The 15867-nt window shown below is 40.1% G+C and overlaps 1 protein-coding gene across 1 annotated transcript; it reads left to right on the top strand.

The window, feature by feature from the left end:
- Positions 1–111: 111 nt before the first annotated feature.
- Positions 112–14653, top strand: exoc3l1 (exocyst complex component 3-like 1). The gene is made up of 13 exons (XM_041268008.1): positions 112–706; positions 3485–3645; positions 4048–4267; positions 4615–5290; positions 5723–5840; positions 6451–6576; positions 7764–7864; positions 8472–8582; positions 9099–9246; positions 9559–9681; positions 10635–10790; positions 12974–13137; positions 13547–14653. Exons 1-13 carry the CDS (start codon positions 616–618, stop codon positions 13731–13733), a joined length of 2382 nt encoding a protein of 793 aa, XP_041123942.1. The 5' UTR covers positions 112–615; the 3' UTR covers positions 13734–14653.
- The last annotated feature ends 1214 nt before the right edge of the window (positions 14654–15867 follow it).

Below are 15867 nucleotides of genomic sequence, written 5' to 3'. Positions count from 1 at the left end.
AGAGAGAGAGAGAGAGAGAGAGAGAGAGAGAGAGAGAGAGAGAGAGAGAGAGAGAGGGGAGGGAAGTGAGAGCTACAGATGGGCAGGGTCCACAGCACTGCATAAGCACCAGGGCTGTCTATACACACACACGCAGACACTGATAGTCATACTGTACACAGCAGGGAAACATGGACAGTGACGCATTCATATACACAGATTTACACACAGATTTACTCTTGCACAGCTAAACTCTCACACACATACATAGAAACACACTTAAAATGAATACAGAAATAACAACATAAGCCAACGAACATGCCTAATCAAAAAGTTAAGATTGTACACATCGAAATTGACACTTTCACAGACTAATAAAGCAGAGACACACTTGTAGAACCTCAAAGATGCCTAAACATAAAATACAAGAGAAAACTGACTGAACACACAACCTAAACAACCACAAAGCAATCGCACATATTTTACACACACAGTGCAGCATTTGCCTCCTTCCTGCACATTAAATCTTTTCACTCAAGAGGGCTTGATCCCTTTCCTCCTTCCTGCTCTGAATCTCCTCCAAGGACAGCTCAGCACTCTTCTTGGACTGAGTCTTTAGCAGGAGCAGCCTTGTTCATGCCGGATTCTTCCTCACCCCCGCCGCTGCTAGCCACTGTCCCAGTGCCAGAGATGTCTGCTGATGACGATGACACACAGAACACTGGAGGTACCAGCCTCAGAAAACATGCTTGTTTGTTTGTTTGTTTGTGCCTCATCTTGCCTCTGCTCAAAACTGGCAAACTAGTGAAATAGTTAGTCAAACATATCACTGCTATGGAAACTGCATTACATTCAAGTCCTGTTTTTGCATTCTTAAAGCAGTATTCAGTGTGTTCTTTTTTCATTTCATATTTTGCTTGTAGAAAACAATCATTTGTGTGGGTTGCAGTGAAAGAGATAGTAATACTACCTCTTTAAATTACCTTTATAGTTCTGAAGCTATTTTATACCTAAAAAAGAAACCTTTTAAAGTTACTAATTTTCAGATGGTCTAATCTCTATTTCCTTTTACTTAATGAAAATCTCTTGGGTGATTGGGCACACTATATCAAAAAAAATCTTTAAAAAGGGAGGAGGGGGTACAATTGAATAGCTATTTAATGTTTATTTTTCCTTGGCACTAAACTGGTCTAAAGCCTTGTTAAAGATGGAGCACCCCAAAAAGTTTACAATTAGTTGTGCATTTCTAACAATGTCCTAAAACAATGTTAAATAAATATGTGTATATTAGTTCTAAAGATGTTTCCCGTAAAACAAAACAAAACAAAACAAAAATGTAACTGTTTGTTTAAATTGTAGGTTTTTTTGCCGCAGCAAAAAATCTCTCAAGTTCATGGAAGCAAGAAAGCTTAAGAGGAAGCATGTGCCTGAAGTGAAATGACATTTAGTGAATGTAAACAATCTTGTTATCCCAAAAGGTCACAGAAGGGTCAAATATGAAAGCCTGTTAAGAAGAGTCTTCCAGGAATAATATTTCATGTAACACTGATCGTGATTTTTGGGACACTCCAGTAACTTACTCTCTTTTATTTTTGATTTTTTGTCACTATTTGAAATGGAATTTATAGTTTGCTGGATTAAATATTAAACATTACTGTGTATCTTTTCAAACTCATTCTTCTCTCCTTCCATCAACACATAATAATATTTTGAGCATTACTATTTGAGCCTGTTGTGAAAGGGTAAACACATGTAGTGCATGATATTTGGAGTCACTAGTCCAGGCCGAATGCTCATTGAAAGCAGCAGTATGAATGACTTGCACAATATGCATTTACATTCAATATACACTTTGTAATAATGTGCCTTGTGTGTTGAGTGACTTATTCAATAAGAGATGTCATCGCATGGTTTGGGTGTTTGAACCAGGAAGCAATTCAAATTGTCTCTTATGATAAGAGACCGGACAAGCATTGATAGGCCCAGTGTTCGCCTCTCGTTTTTAATTGCTCTGGTGCTCTTATGAGAGCCTCTGCTCTTGTCTGTTACTTTTAAATAACAAAAACAAAGAATTGGTATAAAAGATAAAAAGTGTGGGTTTTTTTTCAAACTTTCAAATTGTGCTGTATATGAACATGGGACAAGGAACACAGCAAATAAGAAACTGAATTTTATATTCCATTGCCCTCTTCCATCCCATGCAGCCAGCTTGGCAGGAGAGCTGTGTGTTTGTCAGGGTTGTGCCATTCCTGTTAAAAATATGCAGTCCGGGAGAATCAGGCTGGGGTTCCAGTTTCCTGATCTTGGTCTTGCCTGCTGCAGCATGATAAAGATCTGAGGGACTGTCTGAGATGCAGCCTGAGGGATTTCCAAATTAAGAGGTTCAGCTACTATAAGGAAGCACTGTTTTCAAATGTGAGCCTCTGGCCAGCAAGCGTTCTCTCCTTCACTGCAGATTTACATTAGTGATTATTGTCTTCCTCTGCATTTCCAAACAGGGAAGATTTCCTCCTTACAAAGGGGTGGCTGAATGTGTTATGCTTGTAACATTTTACAGGAAATACCCTTGTTGATCTGATATTTTTAATAATTTCCTTTATTTTGACTTGTGATATTGATTTTGCTGGTTTAGTTCTGTCAAATAAAAAAAGAGACATATTATAAATATGAATATTAAAGTATTTTAATAAGAATATGGTGCATTTGAGAAGTACATGCCCTCAGGTTTCCACTCCACATTATTTACTTCATTCCCAGTAACAGATGTCAATTCCTAACCGTTTGATTGCCAGCCTTCTCCTGAGCAACAGAAAATGATTGCACACATCGGAGATCAGAAGGATCTTGAAGACTCCTGTGTCTTCATCCTCGCTCACCCTTTCAAGGCAATGTCAGGCTGTTCCACAGATGTTACTTATTTGACTGTACTGGTGCTGTCTCATCACGCTGTTCCTCTTTGTTTTGTCAGTACTTTGGCACATTGTAGGCTGTTTCACTTGGAGCATGCTGGTGTTGGACAGATCAAACCAGCCCTGACCGCATAATATAAAAGTTATCCATTTTTTTTTGTCTGTTCACTATTACCTGTCCTTCTATTTGTGCCCAGAAGACTATATACTATTACTACACCATCAAACTAAAAAGTAGCTTCAGTTCTCAATGACCAAAAAAAAGAAAAAGTTGATAAAAAATTGAGAAAAAACTTCAATTTCCTCTTTAACTGCTGAAATCAATGGAATGTGGAACCCACAGCATTGAAGATCCTGCTATGAAATGATATAATATTGTTACAACACTGTTGCTGGTCTGCAGTTTAACAGCTCTGAAGCTAACTTGTTTTATGTTCTGTTTGGTGCACCCAGAGAACCAAACTGTTCCTCTTGTAGAAAAAAGCATAACCCGTACCGCAAGTTATCTGCAAATACAATACAGTTAAACTGCAATCTAATCTGGTTTTAACACTTCCCTGCAGCTCTCCTTCACATGCTCTGTGTTTTCTCAACAGTGGATGTGTGGCCTGAGCTGGAAAAGGCAGAAAAGCTGGCCAGGGGAGCAGCGCTGAAATGGGCCTCTGGTGTTTTCTACCGACCGGACCAGCTGGAGAGACTGGGCCAGTACCGGAAGCGCGAGAGCCAACGCACTTCTTCCGTACAGTCCCGGCTGAAGGTGGGGTCAGTCAGGTTTTTAACAACCTTTTCTAAACCTTTTTAAGAGATCATTAATAACAAGAAGAAAATCCTCAAGCCTGATGAATTCATTTAGTCATTCAAAATGAGTAGGTCCAAATACTGAAATTCCTTGATGACCTTTTATGAATGTGTGACATTGTTACCCACTAAAAATAAACTTAGTTGAATGGTTTCGATACAATCAAAAATATGGACTGTGTGTCTTTTGCATTACTGTGTCAATATAGAAATGTATATTTAAGTAACTAGGACAACTATAGAATCCAATACCATTTTTAAATAATGTTTAAGAATTTATTATTAAAAAATGATTATGCAAGGAAGTAGGGTATGAAAGGTTTGATTGTATACAGTGAGTGAAGTCACCCCCTCTTCCCAGTCCGCAGTGCAGTCCTACTTGGAGGGGGTGGGTTCAGGGCTGGAGCAGCTCCGCTCGGCTCTGGCTGATGTCCGAGAGGTGTCCTGCATTCTGGGAGAGGTGCGCAGTGAGTGGAGCGGCAAAGCCAGTGGGTTCCAGTCCCTGGAGCATCTTCGGGAAATTGCCTCGGAACATGAGCGACTGGCAGCAGCATTCAACAACCTACCACACCTCTGCTCTGGTAAGAGAGGTTCACACTGTGATGGTTCCCATGTATTTATGCACTGCTCAATTAAGACAGACAGGGAAGAATGTGATGACAGAGCAATGGCACCAGGTTCACTCTGGAGGTCTGAAAGCACAGATGCACGTCTCAGACGCGGGTAATCAATAATAACAATACCTCACAAAATAAAATACCTCAAGCAACGAAATGCTCCCACTGTTCTATCCCTCTTAACACACTGTATCACTTCAGAATACAATGGGGAACATCTTCATTACAGTGTGAAACATGACTAAAGAGACTGGAGTGGGGTCTAGTAGTTTTAGTTGAGCCCTAATTTCCCTTGTGTGCTTCAATTCCAGTGCCAGTCATGGTCATAGAGACACAGCGACTGATCGAGTCCAGGCGGCTGTTGGAAGCTCATGCCCATCTGATGGAGCTTGAGGACTGGCAGGATGACATCCACAGGCAGCTCCAGCGAACCAGCGGTCCCACCTCGGAAGAGGCCAGTCTGGTTTTAGATTACTTTGTTGGAGTGCGCCAGCTGGGGGAAGCCTTAGCGAAGGAGCTCTGGGACGTGATTCGTTGTGGACTTGTACTTGTGCGGCAGGATCCTACCTCCTTTGTCTCAGCAGTGCGCATCATCGAGCGCGAGGAAAGGATCGACCGTACACTCCTCGACACCCACGATGCCAACCCTCGCTTTATGCCTCCCGGGAGGCCCAAGAACTGGAGAACCAAGTTCTTCCAGATTATTGAGGAGGCTATTGCTATCCGCTTTCGGGCCACCTACCTGGACATCAGAGGCCCTGGGCTAGCGAACCACCTGGTTGCCCTACAGAACAGCATCATGAACGACCTCACCACTGTCAAGCACTTGCTGGAGCAGTGTTGCCCACCCCACTACCACATTTCTCGAGCCTACATGCTCATGTGCCACAAGTGCCTCTCTGCTTACCTGCAGCAGGTGATCAGCTGGGACCTGGAGAGCAGCGAGATCTTCACTGTCCTCAAATGGGTCTTGCATGTCTATCACAGGTCAGTGCCCAACAATACAAGATGTATGGGAAATGTTAGAGGGCGCAGTATTGAAGCATTTAGACCCAGCACACAGGGGATAGCCGGGGGTCATCCAACAGTTTATGTTCTGATGCTTGCAAACTTGAAAACATGTTTTAGTCTCTTGTAAATGTCTAGGTTTCTATTATATGTAATGAAGGGGTTAGTTCAGGTTGCTGGAATGACTCTTTCAGCCTGCCCTGTTTAAGAAATGTATTGTCTATGCCTGTGGTGTCCTTGGACTAGACTACCTACAAAGGTTCCCAGTACTAATTCTGTTAAATTGTGTAACATGTACAGCTGAGTAAAGACCACTTATTTAATTTGTGACCCCTGTCACCCTGCCCCATTACTCATGACTATCACACTGTACAGGGCACTGGAGTGAAAATCTGTATTATTTCTACTCAGTCCTGAAATGATGGGCCACCCTGATCTTTGTTCTGAGGTGAACCTTGAGGAATTGGGGCCACTTATATCCCAGGAGACACTGGATCAGATGCAGAATAAATACGTCAACACTGTTCGGGTAAGTAAGTCTTTGTACAATTTAGAGGATTAAGTGTTTGTTACCACGGGTCAGCCTTGCCATTGGCAACATCACTTCTGTTTACCTCCCTCCTCCAGAAACAGGAAGCTGTACCCTTAATCCCTTCCTGTTTTACCTCAGACTAAGGAAGCTACCATTCCACTGCTGCCCTGCCTGCAAACACTTAGCTACAACAAACCTGAGATATATAAATGGCTAAACCTCCCTGTTGTGTGTTAGCTAATTGACCAGCTTTCATAAGAAACTGGAACACAGATTTAGTGGTTGGTTACTCAGCTGGTCTATTTGGAATATTTCCAGTTTTCACTTTAAGATAAAAATTATTTCCATGAAATCTAACACTAACTTTCAAGAATACCAGTATGGCATAGTTTTGGAAATGTGGAATATATACATTTTTTGGTCACAGAAACCCACATAGATTGATTCACTGAACATGCCAAGCTGGGTAATTGAGAATACTAAAGACTAGAAATAGGAAATAGGTGATATATATGAAATTATTTTGTTAGTTACAAGCACTTTAAGTCTCCTCAGATTTTTATTCTGATTGAAAGGAGGCTTTGTGTGTCTGTGGGGTGCATTGCAGGCCAGCGTGTCCGAGTGGATGCAGAAAGCACTGGAGGTGGAACTTTTAGACTGGCAGAGGGACCAGGAACCAGACTTTGACCACGAAGGCTTCTACCACACCAGCCTGCCCACCATCATCATACAGGTACAAAGAACATAAGAAAATGTACAAACTGAAGGAGGTCATTCAGTCAGTCTGAGCTCGTCCGGTTCCTAGTAGCTGATGATCTCAGAAGTTTGTTAAAGGGTACATAAGGACATTTTTATTTTATTGTGTTACATGTTCCCATGTGTTGCTATAACTGTTTATGTAAGGTGTGTGTATTAATTTTTTTTTTTTTTTTTACATTTTGACCACTTTTTTAAACTTTTAATTTGCATTCCCACCTCAAGATGGCTTCCCATCTACTTGCATGGACCTCTCAGAACTACATTTCCCATCACCCTCCTGCTCACTGGTAAATTCATCTCTGTTACATATGTGAGCAGGAGGATGATGGGAAATGTAGTTCTGAGAGGTCCATGCAGGTACATGTGAAGCCATCTTGAGGCAGGGAATGCAATTTAAAAGTTTAAAAAAGTGGTCAAAATGTAAAATAAATAAATAAAACAATACACACACCTTACGTAAACAATTGTAGCAGCACATGGGAATATGTAACACAATAAAATAAAAAGGTCCTTATGTGCCCTTTAATTTGGGTCTAAAAGGATCCATGTGATTCAGCCTCAAAATGACTATGTAGCCCATTCCACCCCCTCACTACAGCCACTGCTGTTGCTCCTGAGTCATTAGATCCCATTAAGAGCTGATTAGGAACTGGACGACCTCTGATCATTCAGTGGCCTCTCATTCGTAACTTTTAACATTATATTATATTTTCTGATATAATATGTTGAGGACCTGTGACTTTTCAGGTTTCTGCTGTAAAGACACAATACACTTTTAGTTATTTAACTGTATTGTTGCCACATTGTATTAATCTATGGACATATTGATATAGACTATGCACTTTGTAGTAGTTTTTTTACAGTTTGTATACACAGCCGTATTCTATTATTCTCTCAATAAAGTTCCATTACAGGAGTGGTCAAAAAAAAACAACAATAATAATAATAATTTTTAGTACCACATTGTTTTAACCTATGGTCAAATCACATGTCTTTCATATATCCTTTTTACTTCATGTTTACAAACCATGTGATTAGAGATTCCCCTAAAATGATGCCCCCTGGGGGTTTGTTGGGAAAAGAATGATCTATAGCAATGAAAATGCATGGAGAGAAAGAAAGCGCACACCAGGTGACCACAACCTTCCCCTCGCTCTGTAGATGCTGGAGGAGAATGCGCATGTTGCCTTGGTGATCAGTGAGGCGCTGCGAGACCAGATGATTGTCATGGGCCTCTATGAGTTGGAGACCTTTCTCACCAGGTAAGGATTTCCTCATTTTCACAGAACAGGCATGGAATGTTCCAGAATGAAGCAGTGATCAGAGCTGAGAACCTAAAGGCATGATGTACTAATGATGCAGCCTGGTCTAGTGGTAGGATATATAATCCCAGATTGTACTATAATTTATACTGGCATTCAGAGTAATGTGAGCAGTGCTCTGATTATTTCCAAATACCTGAGGGAGCCAGAAAGCACAATAGTAGAACAAGACTCCTCTTAACCTTGCACATGACTGTTCATTGTGTGTCACTGTTGCTCAACCTAAATACAACTTATTCAGTGGAAGTAAAATTATCATTTTTTCTGTTGTACCATTATTTAGTTTGAGTTTTCACACTTGCCTAGGATAACCGAGTCTGGCAAAACTCAGGTCACTGGTTTTCATTTTGAATAATTAAATAATTGTTTTTTCACATCCCTGCTGATGGAACAGATGCACTAGAACAAAGACAGATCTGATTGTTAAAATCGCATTTCCTCACCCTTCTGTTTTTATCAAAGAGAAAGCAGTGCAAATGACTTGGGTGACATGTTCCTCATCTCCTGTGGACATGTGATCCAATCTGTTCTCTCCACCTATCTGCAGGCTTCGTGAAACTCTGGTGGATTATGGGAAGGAGTGGCGGAAGGACCGTACAAACCCCAAGTATTACCTGCACTACCTGCTGGCTGCAATCAACAGCTGCATCTCCTTGAGGTGAGAACATGCCTGCAAACAGCAGGGAAGAACACGTCAAGGTCCTCTGACACTTACATGGGCCAGGTTCTTTTTCTATGTGAATTTGGGTTTGGTTTCCTTCCATGCTGTGTTGATCCAAAGTTCTTCCTCTGCTCCTCAAACATTGAGGTATACTATACATTTGGTGTGCAATATATCCTTGTATGCCCTAAATTCTCAGACATCACAAATTCTTTATAAAAAGCTGAGCCACCCATTACCATGTACCAGGTCTTACAGTTGCCTGGAACCTCTGCACTTTAATACGCAAGGTTAAGGAAAAGAGAGTGCACCTTGGACCACTTTGGGCAGAATGGGAGGGTATTCCTGCACAGGGATTGTGAAGGCATACCTGAGCAAGGCTAGTGACAGCACACTGGACAGTAATTTGATCATAGCTCTGCACCGGAACATTCGAGACACCCCAGGGACCGGTGCATGGGATTAAGGGTTACTGCCTGAGTGTTTGAGTCTGTTCCTGTGTCTGTGTTTCAGGGGCGCCATTGAGAGTCTGCAGCAGCAGCAGAGCACTGCCCCACAGTACCGCATCAACAGAGCCCCTCCCTGTCCACAAGCGGTGCTAGAGAGGACAACCAAAAGAGCCTGCAGACTGGTCATCGATGAGCTGCTCTTTGAGGTTCAGGTAAGGCATTGAGAGGTCTTTTTATACAGCAGATAGCTTTCCCCAGCTGACCCAGGGTATGTGAACAAAACATCATCAAATCAATTGGGCTTATGTTGAAAAAGATCTTGTTTGTCACATTATTAAACGAAATACAAACTCATTCATCTACATCAAGACAAAAGAAGAATACCTAGATCTGGTCTACTGGGAAGTAGGAGGAGTCTAAATCAAGTCCAGAACATGCCAACAAAGATAAAGTGACTGTTTTAGCTGTAAAGCAGTTACTGTAATCACACTGACAATAATTCTAAAGGTCATATCTGTCTGCAGCCGCAGTTCCTGTACTTACTGTCTCGCTCCATGCTGTCAGACTGCGAGGTGATTGACAGGATCTGCAACTCTATGGAGCAGCACTGCAGCCACTACAAGCGTGTCCGGGAGCCCTACTTCCAGGTACATCTATCTGTGACGAAACATCATCAAAGGCCACACACTGGGGTGTATTGCTTGATTGTGACAGAGCACACTTTTCATTTCCCCTCTGGGATGGAGCTGTACTTGGGATACCCTTATGATGAATTTCAGTATTGTTTAGCTTGGAAGGTTTCTTTGGAAATTTGATTTTTTAATAAGATGACGTGGGATGATTTTTATAATAGTGTTGGGTAGGCAGGTCCTGTAGGATTTTTAGCGTTCAACTTGTGTTTCTGTTCAGATTTTAACACCATGTGCAATTAGAAGGGAAAATAGGCATTATTGAAGATGCAAAAATTAAGACAAAGTTCCTTGAAACTCAAAATTATATAGACACTTATTAACTAGGGAATTATTTTTTAATGAAATGTTTATTGACTACGATGGCTACTAGGAGCTTATACTGTGGCAACATCCAAATTAATCACTCAAGCCAAGTCTAGATAACATAAAACAGAAAATGGGGGAGTGGGCATGGCCTTGCTGTCTAAAGCAAGGTGAACTGTCCAGGTATTTGTCTATCCTGGAGAAATGAGTTCAAATCACAGGATTCTTTTCTTCATTAAAAAATGTGAACAAGAATTGGTTAAAAAATGACATCTGACCAAAAGCATTTCACATATGCAACAGTTTAGAAATGTGACGTCTACAAAAGAGAATAAGTTATAAAATGCCCCTAGTTTTGCAACTTTTTTTAGATGCTTGTGGATATCACAGCTTTATACTACTGATCCCTTTATTCCTTGGCTGTTGTTGTGCACATGAAACGTTGAATTCAATATACCATATACAAATGGACCTTTATTTTATAATTCTGTCAGTAGATAGTACTATATCTGTTATAACACATTTATATAAATGTGTATATATAGCTACTTCAATTTTTTTTAACTATACTAAAATATCATGCTCCCAATGTTGTGCTGCTGCAGTTCCTGGTGCTGGAGAGCCAGTGGGCGCTGGTGGTGGAGTATGTGCGTACCCTCATGCAGAAACCAATGGTCTGCCGCAACTCAGAGGAGAGGAGCCGTCTCTCAGACAGGATGGCCCAGGATGCACTGCAGCTGAGGGACCTGTTTCACAGGATGGTGAGCGAGAGCCCTGCTTCAATTTACAGCGCAGTCCAGTATTGATTAGATTGCTTTGACTATGGTAGTGTACAATGATATATCATTTAAAAATGCTAAAAGAAAATACATTCAATGAGAAGTGTTTTGACTAGAAGCAAAGTTCCTAAAACCCTATATATATATATCAGTGCACTGAAAAAGTATTTCCCCCCTGTCTGATTTTCTGCATTTTTGCACATTTTTCACATTGTTGTAGTACAGGGAGTCGGAGAGAAAAAATGACACCAAAGTTTGGTGCTTCTTTCATTTGTTTGGTGTGCAAGGTAATCAAACATGCAATGTTCAGGTATGAAAAAGTTATTGCCCCCCTAGTTAACTCAACCCAATTAAAGGGATAATTAGGGTCAGCTGTTTGAATACTTTTGTTAACAATGAGGCCTGATTTGGGCCACCCTGCCCAATATAAATCTGACTAACTTTGGCCCTTACCATCAGAGTGAAGTTGTCAGCACACAAGTTCTAGAGGCACATCATGCCACGATCAAAAGAAATTCCTGAAGACCTCCGGAAAAAAGTTGTTGATGCTTATCAGTCTGGAAAGGGTTACAAAGCCATTTCTAAGGCTCTGGGGCTCCACCAAAGCACAGTCAGAGCCATATTGTCCAAATGGAGAAATTTTGGCACAGTAGTGAATCTTCCCAAGAGTGGCCGTCCTGCCAAAATCTGTCCAAGATCAAGGTGGAAAATCGTCCAGGAAGTCACAAAGAACCCTAGAACAACATTCAGGGATCTGCAGGCCACTTTCACCTTGACTAAGGTCAGTGTTCATGACTCCACCATCAGAAAGACACTGGGCAAAAATGGGATTCATGGCAGAGTAGCAAGGTGGAAACCACTGCTACTGCTAAATTCAAAGTTTTGGAATGGCCTAGTCAAAGGCCAGACCTAAACCCCATTAAGATGTTGTGGCAGGACCTGAAACGAGCAGTTTATGCTTGAAAATCCACAAATGTCACCGAGTTGAAGCAGTTCTGCATGAAGGAGTGGATCAAAATTCCTTTACAGCGCTATGAGAGACTGATCAATAACTACAGGAAGGGTTTGGTTGCAGTTCTTGCTGCTAAAGGTGGCTTAACCAGTTATTGAGTCTAAGGGGGCGATTACTTTTTCACACAGGGGCATTGGGTGTTGCATAACTTTCTTTAATAAATAAATGAAATAAGTATAAAAATTTTATGTTATTTGTTCACTCAGGGTCCCTTTTATCTAATATTAGATTTTGGTTGAAGATCTGATAAAATTCAGTGTCAGAAAAATGCAGAAAATCAGACAGGGGGAAAATACTTTTTCATGGCACTATATATATATATATATATATATATATATATATATATATATATATATATATATATATATATATATACACACACACACACACACACACACACACATCCTAACATCCCTAGAGTTATTCAAAAGTTTAAAGTTATTACTCGAACACTAATAGTCTAGATCGAGCTTTACTTTTGAAAAAACAAAAAAAGGGGGGAGGGGAGTGTAACAACTAGCAAATTTTATCCTTTGAATTCTGTGATCCCAAAGAACATCTAGCAAGACAGGAAACCAACAAGTCTTGTACATAAGAAGGCCCATGTCCACATAGGGCCTTATACATTAATCATCAAGTCAATTAGTGAGGTTCATCTTCACACTCAAGTAACCAAGAAAGTCCCAGTTGTCTGAATCTGAATCACTTCATTTCCTTACAGTTACCGGACAGCCAATCAATAGAGTAGAGACACCAGAACATAAGAAAGAACTTAAGAACAGTCTGGGAATGAGAAAAGGCTGTTTCAAGACTTGTCCATTGTTCTCCCCTACTGGGGCGAACTAATTGTTTTAAACATTTCCTAGAAACAATCTAGGATAAGGTTAAAAAATATCTTGTTCCACCCAAAGCCATCATGTTTTCTGTTTTGTACACTAATTCTATACAGTTTTAACCTCATTCTTCAAAATATAATGGCATTCTTTTATATTGTGTTCTGAATAAAGAGCAGTGAGTAATTTTCTCTCTCTCTCTCTCTCTCTCTCTCTCTCTCTCTCTCTCTCTCCATTGTGACAGAGTACAGATCGCTCTGTCTACAAGGCAGGAACCCAAAGAGGTTTTAGACTGTAATGAATGCTTTTTTTCTCCACAGAGTGGTCAACAAGATGAAGACCACTGTGCCTGCAGCCAGAGGCCAGAGAGCTGTGAAATGCTGACTGGGGTGCTGTCTGTGCTGGCAGAGATTATCCGGATCAGTGACACCTCCATGCTGAGTCTGGAAGTGTCTGGACTCGTCACCAAGTACCCTGACATCAGGTAACGCTCTACTTTTTTTTTTATTTGTATCAATGGTCAATCTTGTCCTAATCTGTTCTGATGTGTTTGGATTATCTGATGCTGTTGGTCAGTACCTGCTCCTGAATGAAAACCGGAAGACCCTATGGCCTGGATTGGAGTTTGACACCCCTGCTCTATTCCCTATTTGACCCTCATGAACCAGCATGCTTGTAAAATGTAACTCACTCCCACGACACATTCCAGCCACAAGCTTAAGTAATGAAATTTCAATTACAAATTTAAATTTAAAAAAAAATTGTATACGGCTCTTCTTCAATGTGATCTTTTGTCTGAATGCTTTTTCAAAATTATTATTATTATTTTTTTTTTTTAGAGTTTCTTTCAAAATCTCCTGCTTCTGAATTTGTTTGTGTGTGCTTTCCCTCAGCGAGGAGCATGTGTTGGTCCTGCTGGATGTGAGAGGGGACGTCCCAAGAGAGGTACGTGGGACAGTGCTAGACATGCTGGAGCAGAGCGCCCGACCTCTTCCCCAAGGGTATCGTCCCATCTTCAACGACATTCTTGTCCCCACTCCCAGCATGCCATTCTGCCTGCCCACTGCTAAGTGTGTCTGAGACATAATACCCACAATCTGGTGTCAGTTTACTTCAAGACATCAAGTTATGAAGCATATATACAGAGGGAGGGGGTGCTGCAGGATATCAAGAGATAGTGGGCTAGATTATCAGAGCTATTTACTCCAAATTTCCATTAGCATTTTTTTTTTTTTTTTTTTTTAAATAAATAAATAGTGTTTTTTTTTTACTTTGAAACAAAAATTGTGCGAATAATAATTGGACTAAATATCTTTGAGAATCTAGCCCATGATAGTGAGGTTAGAAGTTAAATTAATGGGTAGTTGTAAGTCCTACTGATCATAAGAAATATGCAATGTGAAAGCCTGACCAAGCCTCTTCATGTCCCCTCTCTGCCCATGTTCCTGTCGCTCGCTTAGTATCTACAATAGTTTTTTTCAAGAGAAATGGCCTTGCTGTTCAGTGGAATCAGCATTATTTATTTTAATTCCTGAGACTTGAATCAGGAACCCTGAATGTATTTTAATGAATTGAATACTTCATGCTGTAGAACACATATATAATAGAAAGCTTAAAAAAGAAGCATACTGCATGTGTGGATATTTTCTTTATGCTACAGTAGTGTTGGGAAAAATACTAATTTAAAGGTTCTGAGAACTCTTATCACCTGTGGGTATCAGAATCTAGGCAATAGTCATCTACTTTTGTTTGTTTACCCTTCACCCAGATAATCTGATATGCATGCATTAAGTCCTATTGGCAGATGTTTTGAAGGTGACAGCTTTTTAGCTTTTGCTGCTTTGCTGTAATTGACACGAGCACAGAAGCACTCAGCTGAGTGCTGCAGGTTCAACAGTGCAAAATGACATGCTGAAAAATATAATTCATGTTGAATATCGTAGAGTTGAATGTCAGACATTGGTGATACTATAATTACTGTTAGCATCATTTTTTTTATTTTTTGTTAGTATGCGTTGTTTTTGGTCAGTTAAAATCTGCTACTGTTCAACTTTTATTTACAAGTTTGAATAAAGTGACAGAAAATGTTATGTTTCGTTCCTTTTTATTCAATCTTAACACTTTACGATCAGTCTCTCTCTGCTGTTTCAGCCGCTGCTGTAGTGAGACTGCTTTGCTGGTCAATAGCCTCTGAATTGTTTGCTACTCTATTTCAAAGTCCCATTGCAGCAATGTGTAAAGATTTCAGGTCTCTCTTTTATGCCAAATTTAGAACCTGTACACCACTATAGATATACACCATGTGTATTTTAGAATTAAAACTACCTGTTTATAAATGTATTGATTTCATAAAACTAGGGTTAATTTCCCATTGAGTATAAAAACTGAAAGTTGTCTGATAAGAAAATCTAAAATGTTCTCCATTACTCTGCATGAAGTATCCTTATCACTTTCTTATCACCCTGTACATCATTTTACTCTAAGAGTTTATCTCAAAAGAAGAAATAATCACTATAATCTGATATAGCTGGCTGACCTATAGGCTGAATAACCTTAATTCAGTCATTCAAAAACCATTCATTTAACAACGAACCCTCTTTTAAAACCCTTGGGGTAGAGTGAAAAGTCAAAGTCACTTTAAATGTAACCTTTCCTTATTTCTTATAGAGCAGACCCAATCTTCTGCATCACAGGGGTACTCAAGACAACAGTGTAGAGCATGCCAGCAGAATGTTAGTCTCTGAAGGGCACTCGCTGGCTGCAGGGAGCTGCAGTATTTCTGAGGGGCAGGAGAGGTGTTTTAAGAGGTCTGGAGGAAGAGTTCATGGGGCTTTGAGTGACACTTGTCCAGGATATTCCAATACATTGCACAGTACAAAAGATGTGCATAAAACAAAGCTGATGAAGCCAGCAAAATACTAGTTTTTAAATATAATTTATATCAAAGATCACTTATGAGCAGGATATTTTAATAAGCATATTTAAAAGATACATAATTTGAATCTTTTGGGTGTCATTCTATTTGTTTGTTTTAGCTTCATATATACTATACATATACTAGAGACACTGCCCTGTGTGTATGATATTTGTTGAACTAAATACTTTTTTAAATAAAGAATTTTCTTAACCCATCGTGGAAAAAATAAAAGCTGAACATTTTTGGGCTCTATTTTGACTCAAATTCAAACTCAAGACAACTTTTCAGAGAGGAATC

This window comes from Polyodon spathula, chromosome 13 (genome assembly GCF_017654505.1).
Source record: "Polyodon spathula isolate WHYD16114869_AA chromosome 13, ASM1765450v1, whole genome shotgun sequence".
In the NCBI taxonomy this organism is placed as follows: domain Eukaryota; kingdom Metazoa; phylum Chordata; class Actinopteri; order Acipenseriformes; family Polyodontidae; genus Polyodon; species Polyodon spathula.
This window is presented reverse-complemented; position numbering and strand designations above follow the sequence as displayed.

Excerpts from the sequence above, each read along its gene's own strand:
- exoc3l1 (XM_041268008.1), top strand. The coding sequence starts at position 616 with ATGCCGGATTCTTCCTCACCCCCGCCGCTGCTAGCCACTGTCCCAGTG. Across the intron at positions 5,291-5,722 it reads GTCTTGCATGTCTATCACAG|TCCTGAAATGATGGGCCACC; the intron begins GTCAGTGCCCAA and ends ATTTCTACTCAG. Across the intron at positions 9,682-10,634 it reads TCCGGGAGCCCTACTTCCAG|TTCCTGGTGCTGGAGAGCCA; the intron begins GTACATCTATCT and ends GTGCTGCTGCAG.